Source organism: Heteronotia binoei, chromosome 6 (assembly GCF_032191835.1).
Source record: "Heteronotia binoei isolate CCM8104 ecotype False Entrance Well chromosome 6, APGP_CSIRO_Hbin_v1, whole genome shotgun sequence".
NCBI lineage: Eukaryota > Metazoa > Chordata > Lepidosauria > Squamata > Gekkonidae > Heteronotia > Heteronotia binoei.
This window is the reverse complement of record NC_083228.1, coordinates 149500838-149512616: the sequence shown is the minus strand read 5'-3', so window position 1 is coordinate 149512616 and position 11779 is coordinate 149500838. Positions and strand designations below refer to the sequence as shown.

Genomic DNA, 11779 nt, shown 5'->3' with positions numbered 1-11779 from the left:
CAACTTGGCTTCTCTTCTGTTCTTATGTTGCCCAGGTCTCAAACCCTGAGCTGTCCTGGAAGGACTGGCTGGGTTCATAAGGGAAGGCCAACCTGGTGGGTGTCTTGCCACACCACACCTGCGGGAACAAAGCACAAAGAGCAGGAGACTAGAAGCTATTGCACTTGGGGAACAGCTGCATGCCAGCCTCTGAAACACACGGGGATGTGGGGGGCTCCTCCATGGCAAAGAGAGGCAAATTCCAGGCGAAGGGGTGCATCGCCTGTTGAGTGACTCAACAGGTGATGTGCCCCCCATTCCAGCCACCTCCTTCCCGGCCTTTCAGGCTGCTCTGCAGATCTTGGGGAAAGAAGGGTCTGAAGATTTCTCCCCCTTCCAAAAAAAACCCTGCTAGCCACAGCACTCCCTAAGCTGGACAACTCTAGGGTGACTCCAACCAGGAAGGGAAGACAAAGAGGCTGTTGCATAAGTGAGCCGAAGAGGCTCAACAGGTTTCTGCCGCTGTGCTTTTCACAAGAAGGTAGAAGGCGTGTGCATGCTCCACTGCTCTTAAAGGCAGCCGGCACCGCATGAAGGCAGGAAGGTTGTCTCCTGGCCTGAGTTCAAGTCACACACGGTGGTGGCCTGTCTGCTCATCCCTCCAAGAGCGAGCAGTCTGCCAGGCAGGATGGAGAAAAAGCCCCAAGCGAATCACTGTGCCCTGCTCAACGAGGGGAAGGAGGATGAGATGGTAAGCATTCCTTTGTCCTGACCCCCAGTGGAGAGGGGTGTTTTTTTTGGGGGGGGGGGGGACTCGAGCAGGATGTCTCTGGTCCTAGGTGAGCCACAGAGCCCTGCGCCAGGCGGCTGGATTCCAGCCGAAGTGGTTCAGAAACGAGCAGGTGGAGAAGCTGCTGGCTTTGAAGTTCTCGGGCAAATCTTCCCCAGCCTCTCCCCTCTGCCGCTGCCCCCTGATTCAAGGCATTCTCTGTGAGGCCTGGTGTTCACGGCCACTGGGGAGGGGAGGCTCCTGGCCCTCTGAAAAGGCCTGGCCCAGTCTTGGTGGCACCAACTGGGGCTGGCCACTGAGGTCTCCATTATTGCCCCATCCAAGTGCCTGGCTGCTGCGGAGCAGGAGACAGACAGATACTGCGATCTCGAAACTGGAAGGGAGAGCAAAGGAAATCAAGGGACAGGGAGACCGAAAGGAACGGGGAAGAACCTGCATCCATTCCTGGGCTCTGCATGAGGGCTGAATTGCTGCAGAGGAGGGGGAAAGCCCGCATAAGCCATTTAGCTGCAGGGAAAGGGCGTCAGAGAGCGAAGGAGGAAGGGTCGGCCCAGGGTGTGCCTGGTGCCCACAGGTTCAGTATAATACAGTGGGTTCAATGCAATGAAGAGGTGAGGTGGAAGTGATCATAGCTCTTGTTGTTGTTGTTGAGTGAGGGCTCCCTTCTCCTTTGGTGGCCAAAGTATTGGAGCTTCAGCTTCAGCATCTGACCTTCCAGGGAACAGTCTGGGTTGATTTCCCTCCAGACTGACTGATTGGATCTTCTTGCAGTCCAAGGGACTCCTGAGTCTTCTCCAGTGAGGGCTCCCTTCTCATTGGGTTGCCAAAGTATTTGAGCTTCAGCTTCAGCATCTGACCTTCCAGGGAACAGTCTGGGTTGATTTCCCTTCGGACTGACTGATTGGATCTTCTTACAGTCCAAGGGACTCTCAAGATTCTTCTCCAGCACCACAGCTCAAAAGCATCTATTCTTCTGCGCTCGGCCTTCCTTATGGTTCAGATCTCACAGCCATACATGACTACTGGGAATACCATCGCTCTGACTATACGGACTTTTGTTGGCAGGGTGATGTCTCTGCTTTATATTAAGCTGCCTAGGTTTGCCATAGCTGTCCTCCCAAGGAGCAAACGTCTTTTAATTTCATGGCTACAATCACCATCTGCAGTGATCTTGGATCCCAGAAATGTGAAGTCTGTCACTACTTCCATGTCTTCCCCTTCTATTTGCCAAGGTGTGATGGGGCCGGATGCCATGATCTTATTTTTTTTGATGTTGAGTTTCAAATCTACTTTTGCGCTCTCCTCTTTCACTATCAACAAGAGGTTCTTTAGGTCCTTCTCACTTTCTGCTATTAGAATGGTGTAATCTGCATATCTGAGTTTGTTGTTGTTTTCCCCAGCAATCTTAATTCCATTTTGTGATTCATCCAGTCCAGCATTCCGCATGATGTACTCTGCATATAAATTAAATAAGCAGGGTGACAATATGTATCCTTGTCAAACTCCTCTTCCAATTCTAAACCAATCAGTTGTTCCATATCCTGTTCTGACAGTTGCTTCTTGACCCTTATACAGGTTTCTGAGGAGACGTGTGAGATCATAGAATCATAGAGTCGGAAGGGATCTCTAGGGTCATCTAGTCCAGCCCCCTGCACAATGCAGGAAACTCACAAATACCTCCCCCTAAATTCACAGGATCTTCATTGCTGTCAGATGGCCATCTAGCCGCTGTTTAAAAACCTCCAAGGAAGGAGAGCCCACCACCTCCCGAGGAAGCCTGTTCCACTGAGGAATCACTCTAACGGTCAGGAAGTTCTTCCTAATGTTGAGCTGGAAACTCTTTTGATTTAATTTCAACCCATTGGTTCTGGTCTGACCTTCCGGGGCCACAGAAAACAATTCCACACCATCCTCTATATGACAGCCCTTCAAGTACCTGAAGATGGTGATCCTATCACCTCTCAGCCGCCTCCTCTCCAGGCTAAACATGCCCAGCTCCTTCAACCTTTCCTCATAGGACTTGGTCTCCAGACCCCTCACCATCTTTGTTGCCCTCCTCTGGACCCCTTCCAGCTTGTCTATATCCTTTTTTAAATGTGGTGCCCAAAACTGAGCACAATACTCCAGATGAGGTCTTACCAGAGTGGAGTAAAGCGATACCATCGCATCACATGATCTGGACACTATACTTCTGTTGATACAGCCCAAAATTGCATTTGCCTTTTTAGCCACCGCATCACACTGTTGACTCATGTTCAGCGTATGATCCATTAAGACCCCTAGATCCTTTTTGCACATACTACTGCTAAGACAAGTCTCCCCCATCCTATAACCATGCAATGGATTTTTCCTTCCTAAATGCAGAACTTTACATCCCTGTTAAAATTCATTTGATTGGTTTTAGCCCAGTTTTCTAGCCTGTCAAGGTCATCCTGTATCCTGTTTCTGTCTTCTTCTGTGTTTGCAACCCCTCCCAATTTAGTATCCTCTGTAAATTTGATAAGAATTCCTTCTATTCCTTCATCCAAATCATTGATAAAGATGTTGAACAAAACAGGCCCCAGGACAGATCCTTGAGGCCCTCCACTTGTCACTCCTCTCCAAGAGGATGAGGAACCATTCGCAAGCACTCTTTGGGTGCGATCTGTCAACCAGTTACAGAGCCACCTAATAGTAACAGGACCCAAAACACATTTTACCAACTTGTCAACAAGGAGAGTATGTGGAACCTTATCAGAAGCCTTACTGAAATCAAGATAAACAATGTCTACAGCATTCCCCTGATCCAGCAAGGTAGTAATTTTCTCAAAAAAAGAGATCAGGTTAGTCTGACATGATTTATTCTTGAGAAAACCATGCTGGCTTTTAGTAATCACATCCATTCTTTCTAAATGTTCCAGGACCGATTGTTTGATGATTTGTTCTAAAACTTTTCCAGGTATAGCCGTCAAGCTGACGGGCTGGTAGTTACCTGGATCCTCTTTTTCCTCCTTCTTAAGAACATAAGAACATAAGAGAAGCCATGTTGGATCAGGCCAACGGCCCATCAAGTCCAACACTCTGTGTCACACAGTGGCAAAAAATGTTATATACACACATACACTGTGGCTAATAGCCACTGATGGACCTGTGCTCCATATTTTTATCTAAACCCTTCTTGAAGGTGGCTATACTTGTGGCCACCACCACCTCCTGTGGCAGTGAATTCCACATGTTAATCACCCTTTGGGTGAAGAAGTACTTCCTTTTATCCGTTTTAACCTGTCTGCTCAGCAATTTCATCGAATGCCCACGAGTTCTTGTATTGTGAGAAAGGGAGAAAAGTACTTCTTTCTCTACTTTCTCCATTCCATGCATTATCTTGTAAACCTCTATCATGTCACCCCGCAGTCGACGTTTCTCCAAGCTAAAGAGTCCCAAGCATTTCAACCTTTCTTCATAGGGAAAGTGCTCCAGCCCTTTAATCATTCTAGTTGCCCTTCTCTGCACCTTCTCTAAAGCTATAATATCCTTTTTGAGGTGTGGCGACCAGAACTGCACACAGTACTCCAAATGAGACCGCACCATCGATTTATACAGGGGCATTATGATACTGGCTGATTTGTTTTCAATTCCCTTCCTAATAATTCCCAGCATGGCGTTGGCCTTTTTTATTGCAAACGCACACTGTCTTGACACTTTCAGTGAGTTATCTATCATGACCCCAAGATCTCTCTCTTGATCAGTCTCTGCCAGTTCACACCCCATCAACTTGTATTTGTAGCTGGGATTCTTAGCCCCAATGTGCATTACTTTGCACTTGGCCACATTGAACCGCATCTGCCACGTTGACGCCCACTCACCCAGCCTCAACAGATCCCTTTGGAGTTCCTCACAATCCTCTCTGGTTCTCACCACCCTGAACAATTTAGTGTCATCCGCAAACTTGGCCACTTCACTGCTCACTCCCAATTCTAAATCATTTATGAACAAGTTAAAGAGCATGGGACCCAGTACCGAGCCCTGTGGCACCCCACTGCTTACCGTCCTCCACTGCGAAGACTGCCCATTTATACTCACTCTCTGCTTCCTATTACTCAGCCAGTTTTTGATCCACAAGAGGACCTGTCCTTTTACTCCATGATTCTCAAGCTTTCTAAGGAGCCTTTGATGAGGAACTTTATCAAAAGCTTTCTGGAAGTCAAGGTAAACAACATCTATCGGGTCTCCTTTGTCCACATGTTTGTTCACCCCCTCAAAGAAATGCAACAGGTTAGTGAGGCAAGATCTTCCTTTGCAGAACCCATGCTGAGTCTTCCTCAATAACCCGTGTTCATCAATGTGCCTACTCATTCTGTCCTTGATAATGGTTTCTACCAACTTTCCCGGTATTGAAGTCAGACTGACTGGCCTGTAATTTCCCGGATCTCCTCTGGAACCTTTTTTAAAGATGGGGGTGACATTTGCTACCTTCCAGTCCTCAGGAATGGAGGCAGATTTCAATGAAAGATTACAGATTTTTGTTAGAAGATCCACAAGTTCAACTTTGAGTTCCTTCAGAACTCTCGGATGTATGCCGTCCGGACCCGGTGACTTATTAGTTTTTAATTTGTCTATCAGTTGTAGGACCTCCTCATTTGTCACCTCAATCTGACTCAGGTCTTTCAACACCCCTTCCAAAATTAGTGGTTCTGGGGCGGGCAAAAAGTTCTCGTCTTCTACAGCGAAGACGGAGGCAAAAAATTCATTTAGCTTCTCAGCCATTTCCCTATCCTCCTTCAGTAATCCTTTTACCCCATGGTCATCCAAGGGCCCCACTGCCTCCCTGGCTGGTTTCCTACTTCTAATATATTTGAAGAAAGTTTTATTGTTGGTCTTTATGTTTTTTGCAATATGCTCCTCATAGTCCCTCTTTGCCTGCCTGATCACAGTCTTGCATTTGATTTGCCACAGCCTGTGTTCCCTTTTACTAATCTCACTTGGACTGGTTTTCCACCGCTTAAAGGAGTCCTTCTTACCTTTTACAGCTTCCATTACTTTGTTTGTTAACCACGCAGGCCTTTTCTTATGCCTGTTTGTGCCTTTCCTAACTTGTGGTATGTATTTTATCAGAGCTTCTAGGATTATAGTTTTAAATAGTCTCCAAGCTTCCCCAAGGGTTTTGACCGTATTTACCTTTCCTTTCAGTTTCCTCCTCACATGCCTCCTCATCTCAGTGAATTTACCCCTTTTAAAGTTAAACGTGGTTGTGGTGGTTTTTTTGGACAACTCCCTATTTATACAAACGGTGAAATCAATAACATTATGGTCACTGCTCCCAAGCGGCGCAATCACTTTTACATCTCTCACCAAGTCTTGGGCATTACTTAGGACCAAATCCAGGATCGCCCCACCCCTGGTAGGTTCTGAGACCATCTGCTCCATAGCACATTCATTGAGAGCATCAAGAAACTCAATCTCTTTCTCTCGACCAGAACACATATTGAGCCAATCAATCTGCGGGTAGTTAAAATCACCTATTACAACACAGTTTTTACGTTTAGCCGCTATCTTTAAGCCTTCCATCATATTATAATCGTCCTCTCTCTTTTGATTTGGTGGGCGATAACAAACTCCCATAGTTAAATTTCCTTTTGGGCCCTCTATTTCAACCCAAAGCATTTCTAAAAGTGAATCTAATTCTCTGATCTCAGCCTTACTGGACCATATGGCTGAGATCAGAGAATTAGATTCACTTTTAGAAATGCTTTGGGTTGAAATAGAGGGCCCAAAAGGAAGATGGGGACAACATTCGCCCATCTCCAATCTTCCAGCACCTCTCCTGTTCTCCAAGAATTTTCAAAAATAATAGCCCAAGGCTCAGAAATTACATCTGCAAGCTCTTTTAGAACCCTTGGATGCAATTCATCTTTCCCCGAGGACTAAGTTTCATTTAAAGAAAGTAGGTGTTTATGTACCACCCCTATGCTAATCCTAGGTTGGAACTTCATACCCTCCTTATATGTTCTGTTTTTGCCATGTTGAGCACCGTTCCCCTCAGAGGAGGAGATTGAAGAAAAGTAGGAATGACTTGGTGGTCTCTAGCAGACCCCCACAATATTGTTTCTTACTCCTTTTATTTTTACCCAGAGACTCTCAACTGAGCTGCCATGCTCCGATTCACATATTTCCTCACAAGTATATACCTTCTTCACATATACTGCTACACCTCCTCTCTTTCTCGTTTCCCTGTCCCTTTTAAATAAGTTGTACCCCTGAATCCTAATATTCCAGTTGTGAGTGTCATCCCACCACATTTCAGTAAGGCCTATTATGTCATAGTCTCCTTCCTTTATTAGGACTTCCAGTTCCTCCTGTTTGTTTCCCATACTCTGTGCATTAGCGTAGATACATCGGAATGCATGTTTTATGCGTCCCAAGGGTTTGGTTTCCGTACAAGCCTGCAAGTTAACATTACCTAGCGTATGCGCCACTCTCTGCAAATCTTTAATGATCTTATCCCCAGTTTCTGGCATCATACAAGGCTTTGGATTATTGTCTCGCTCCCCCAATGATGGGCTGGTACTCCCATTCCTTTAAGGACTTGCCACAGTTTGTTGTGATCCACGCCATCAAAGGCTTTAGCGTAGTCGATGAAGCAGAAATAGATGTTTTTCTGATACGCCCATGCTTTCTCCATAATCCAGCAAACGTTGGCAATTTGATCTGCAGTCGCTCTACCACTCTGAAACCCAGCTTGAACTTCCGGTAGTTATTATTAGGTACAGCATAATATAGGGCTGCACTAAAGACTGGAGTACTGGGCCAACGAGGCCAACATATACACTACAAAGTTCCCACGCTAGCACTCCATTGGGTCATTCATTCACTCCATTGGGTCATAATGCCCCTGTATAAATCGATGGTGCGGTCTCATTTGGAGTACTGTGTGCAGTTCTGGTCGCCGCACCTCAAAAAGGATATTATAGCATTGGAGAAAGTTCAGAAAAGGGCAACTAAAATGATTAAAGGGCTGGAACACCTTCCCTATGAAGAAAGGTTGAAACGCTTAGGGCTCTTTAGCTTGGAGAAACGTCGACTGAGGGGTGACATGATAGAAGTTTACAAGATAATGCATGGGATGGAGAAAGTAGAGAAAGAAGTACTTTTCTCCCTTTCTCACAATACAAGAACTCGTGGGCATTCGATGAAATTGCTGAGCAGACAGGTTAAAACGGATAAAAGGAAGTACTTCTTCACCCAAAGGGTGATTAACATGTGGAATTCACTGCCACAGGAGGTGGTGGCATCCACAAGCATAGCCACCTTCAAGAAGGGGTTAGATAAAAATATGGAGCAGAGGTCCATCAGTGGCTATAAGCCACAGTGTGTGTGTATGTATGTATGTATATATATATATATATATATATATATATTTGGCCGCTGTGTGACACAGAGTGTTGGACTGGATGGGCCATTGGCCTGATCCAACAGGGCTTCTCTAATGTTCTTCTGTGATACAGAGTGTTGGACTGGATGGGCCACTGGCCTGATCCAACAGGGCTTCTCTTATGTTCTTATGAGACACAGAGTGTTGGACTGGATGGGCCACTGGCCTGATCCAACAGGGCTTCTCTTATGTTCTTATGAGACACAGAGTGTTGGACTGGAGGGGCCACTGGCCTGATCCAACAGGGCTTCTCTTATGTTCTTCTGTGACACAGAGTGTTGGACTGGATGGGCCACTGGCCTGATCCAACAGGGCTTCTCTTATGTTCTTATGTGACACAGAATGTTGGACTGGATGGGTCATTGGCCTGATCCAACAGGGCTTCTCTTATGTTCTTATGTTCAAATCGGCCAGGGGCTCCTGATTGGAGCAGGGCAACAGGTATTTGGATGCTGCTGTCTATTGTTTCTGAGTCCCCAAGCTCTGGCCGTCCGGCTGCAATGAGCCCGGCAGGAAGACAGGCACAATAGTCCTCGCTTGGGTCCACATACACAACACTCAGGAAATGGCTCATTGCGCTTTGGGTGAACATCTGGGAACACCTGGCTGGTGACACAAAGCAGTCCTCATCCCGCCAGGCCATTCATTGCTGCAGCCCTCCAGGCCCTGCCTTGTTCTCTGCGTGGGGCTGGAGGCTGCTTTTTGCATCTGCCATCTGTGATCGCTGGCTGCCTTTGTTGCACTGGGCACTCTTCACCCCCTTCAGCCTCCGCTGCCCAGCTGAGGAGCTTGACAGATCCTGGTGGCACCAGAAGCCCAGATCCCTCTCAGCAAAGTTCTGGCTGGGCTGGAACAGAAAGGGTCACCTGGGAAGCTGCTCCCCTTGGCGGGCAGAGATCATGGTGCGAATGTGGCACCCGATGGTTCTGTGAGATCTCCCCCTGGGCGAGAGCTCTGTTGTCCTGGGCTGAGTCTCTGGGGGCTGAGGCTGAAAGGTCTGCTGCTGGAGGGGGCCATGGCTGCCTCTGGCTGTCTCCCCAAGGGGGGTCTCCCTCCACAGTCTGCAGTCCCCTCTTTCACTGGGGACATGGGGTAGGGGTTAAGGAGCGTTGCCAGGTCCAATTCAAGAAATATCTGGGGACTTTGGGGGTGGAGCCAGGAGACATTGGGGTGGAGCCAGGAGCAAGGGTGTGACAAGCATAATTGAACTCCAAGGGGAGTTCTGGCCATCACATTTAAAGGGAATGCACACCTTTTAAATGCCTTTTCCCCAATAGGAATAATGACGAATAGGGGCATCTTCTTTGGGGGCTCATAGAATTGGACCCCCTGGTCCAATCCTCTTGACATTTGGAGGGGGTTTTGAGGAGAGGCATTGGGTGCTATTTGGTGCCTCTATCTCAAAAAACAACTCCCTTAGAGCCCCAGATACCTGCGGATCAATTCTCCATTATACCCCATGGGAACTGGTCTCCCTAGGGAATAATGGAATGCCCAGCAGATATTTGCTTCCCCCCATCCACCACTTTCTTGCCTGAAGAAAGGGGAGGGCCTCTAAACCAGTGTATCCCCTACCCCTACCTGGGGACTGGCAAGCCTATGGTTAAGTGTGTGGACTCTTTTTCTGGGAGAGCTGGGTTTGATTCCCCACTCCTCCACTTGCACCTGCTGGAATGGCCTTGGCTCAGCCATAGCTCTCTTATCTGGCAGAACCGGGTTTGATTCCCCACTCCTCCACTTGCACCTGCTGGAATGGCCTTGGCTCAGCCATAGCTCTCTTATCTGGCAGAACCGGGTTTGATTCCCCACTCCTCCACTTGCACCTGCTGGAATGGCCTTGGGTTAGCCAGAGCTCTCTTATCTCGGAGAACCGGGTTTTATTCCTCACTCCTCCACTTCCAGCTGCTGGAATGGCCTTGGCTCAGCCAGAGCTCTCTTGTCTGGGAGAACCGGGTTTGATTCCTCACTCCTCAGGGATGTTTAGCCTGGAGAGGAGGCAGCTGAGAGGTGATAGGATCACCATCTTCAAGTACTTGAAGGGCTGTCATATAGAGGATGGCGTGGAATTGTTTTTTGTGGCCCCAGAAGGTCGGACCGGAACCAATGGGTTGAAATTAAATCAAAAGAGTTTCTGACTCAACATTAGGAAGAACTTCCTGACTGTTAGAGCTGTTCCTCAGTGGAACAGGCTTCCTTGGGAGGTGGTGGGCTCTCATTCCTTGGAGGTTTTTAAACAGAGGCTAGATGGCCATCTGACAGCAATGAAAATCCTGTGAATTTAGGGGGAGGTGTTTGTGAGGTTCCTGCATTGTGCAGGGGGTTGGACTAGATGACCCTGGAGGTGCCTTCCAACTCTAGGATTCTATGATTCCTGACTGTTAGAGTGGTTCCTCAGTGAAACAGGCTTCCTCCTTGGGAGGTGGTGGGCTCTCCTTCCTTGGAGGTTTTTAAATAGAGACTGGATGCCCATCTGACAACAATGAAGATCCTGTAAATTTAGGGGGAGGTGTTTGTGAGTTTCCTGCATTGTGCAGGGGGTTGCACTAGATGACCCTGGAGGTCCCTTCCAACTCTATGATTCTAAGCAAGCAATCCTCACCCCAATTCTGAGGTGGACTCTATGGCATTATACCCCACGGAGGGCCTTTCCCTCCTCAACCCCCTCCCCCCAGCCTCCACTCCTGAGTCACCGGGAAGTTCCCAGCTTGGAGGCGGCAGCCCAGCCAGTGAAGTCACTGGGGAATAGGGGAGGTTAGGGGTTTTCAGAGAGACAAGTTGGCTTAAGGAGTGTGGAGTTGCTGCCTGCCTTTCTTCCACCTGCAGGTGACTAGGGGAGGGATAATACCAGTTCAAGATGGCGTGTACTTCTGCTCTCGAGAAAATGCCTCAGGGTCCTTCACACCTCTTCAAATTGATGTCCTTCACAGGAAATATTTGGCTACAAGTCCCACTGGTTCCGGAGGGCCCTGTGCATTGCTGGGTACTTCCTGAGCTGTGGAGCTCTCCTGCTCATCTTTTACTGGAAGCCGGCTTGGGACGTCTGGGCGAACTGTGTGCCGTGCGACTTGCAGGAGGCAGACGTGGTGTTGCTCAGAGCCACGGTAGGTTCCTTTCCTTCTCCCAGGCAGACCACATCCTCGGATGTTACGACCAGAGCAGGCTGTACTCAGCATGCCCAGGTGTGCTGAGCTCCCCGCTCAGAAGTGAGAGATCCGGTGCGCTGCAAAGTTTAGCCATCTGGAACATTCTTTTTATAGGGTATAAAATTTCTAAGCCTCATGGCTTATGGTAGCCTGGATGATCTGAAAATGTGCAAATGCCTAAGGAAATACCAGGCTCAAGCTGATGGGCATGGTGTGAGCCACTTTCTTCCTGCACAGCTGTTTATCATTGTAGCGTGGAAGGTATTTTATTTGTTATTTGCTGCAGAGGACCTGAAGCCAGGCTTGTCACTTTCAGGTAGAAAATTGCTGTGGAAACGTAATGATACAGAGAATTCTTGCCGAGGTTTGACTGGCTGGAAGGAGATCATAGGCAGACACAGCAGTGTTAACGACTTCCAGGGGGTGGCTGGAAATCTCCTGAATTAGAACTCATCTCCA

The 11779-nt window shown here is 48.0% G+C and overlaps 1 protein-coding gene across 1 annotated transcript in view; it reads left to right on the top strand.

The window, feature by feature from the left end:
• Positions 1 to 667: 667 nt before the first annotated feature.
• Positions 668 to 11779, top strand: part of LOC132574437 (probable cation-transporting ATPase 13A5) — a 69806-nt gene continuing 58694 nt past the window's right edge. Inside the window, exons 1-2 of the mRNA XM_060242791.1 lie at positions 668 to 730; positions 11105 to 11278. Of these exons, the coding sequence (XP_060098774.1) occupies positions 668 to 730; positions 11105 to 11278 (237 nt within the window). The remainder of the gene's footprint in view (positions 731 to 11104; positions 11279 to 11779) is intronic.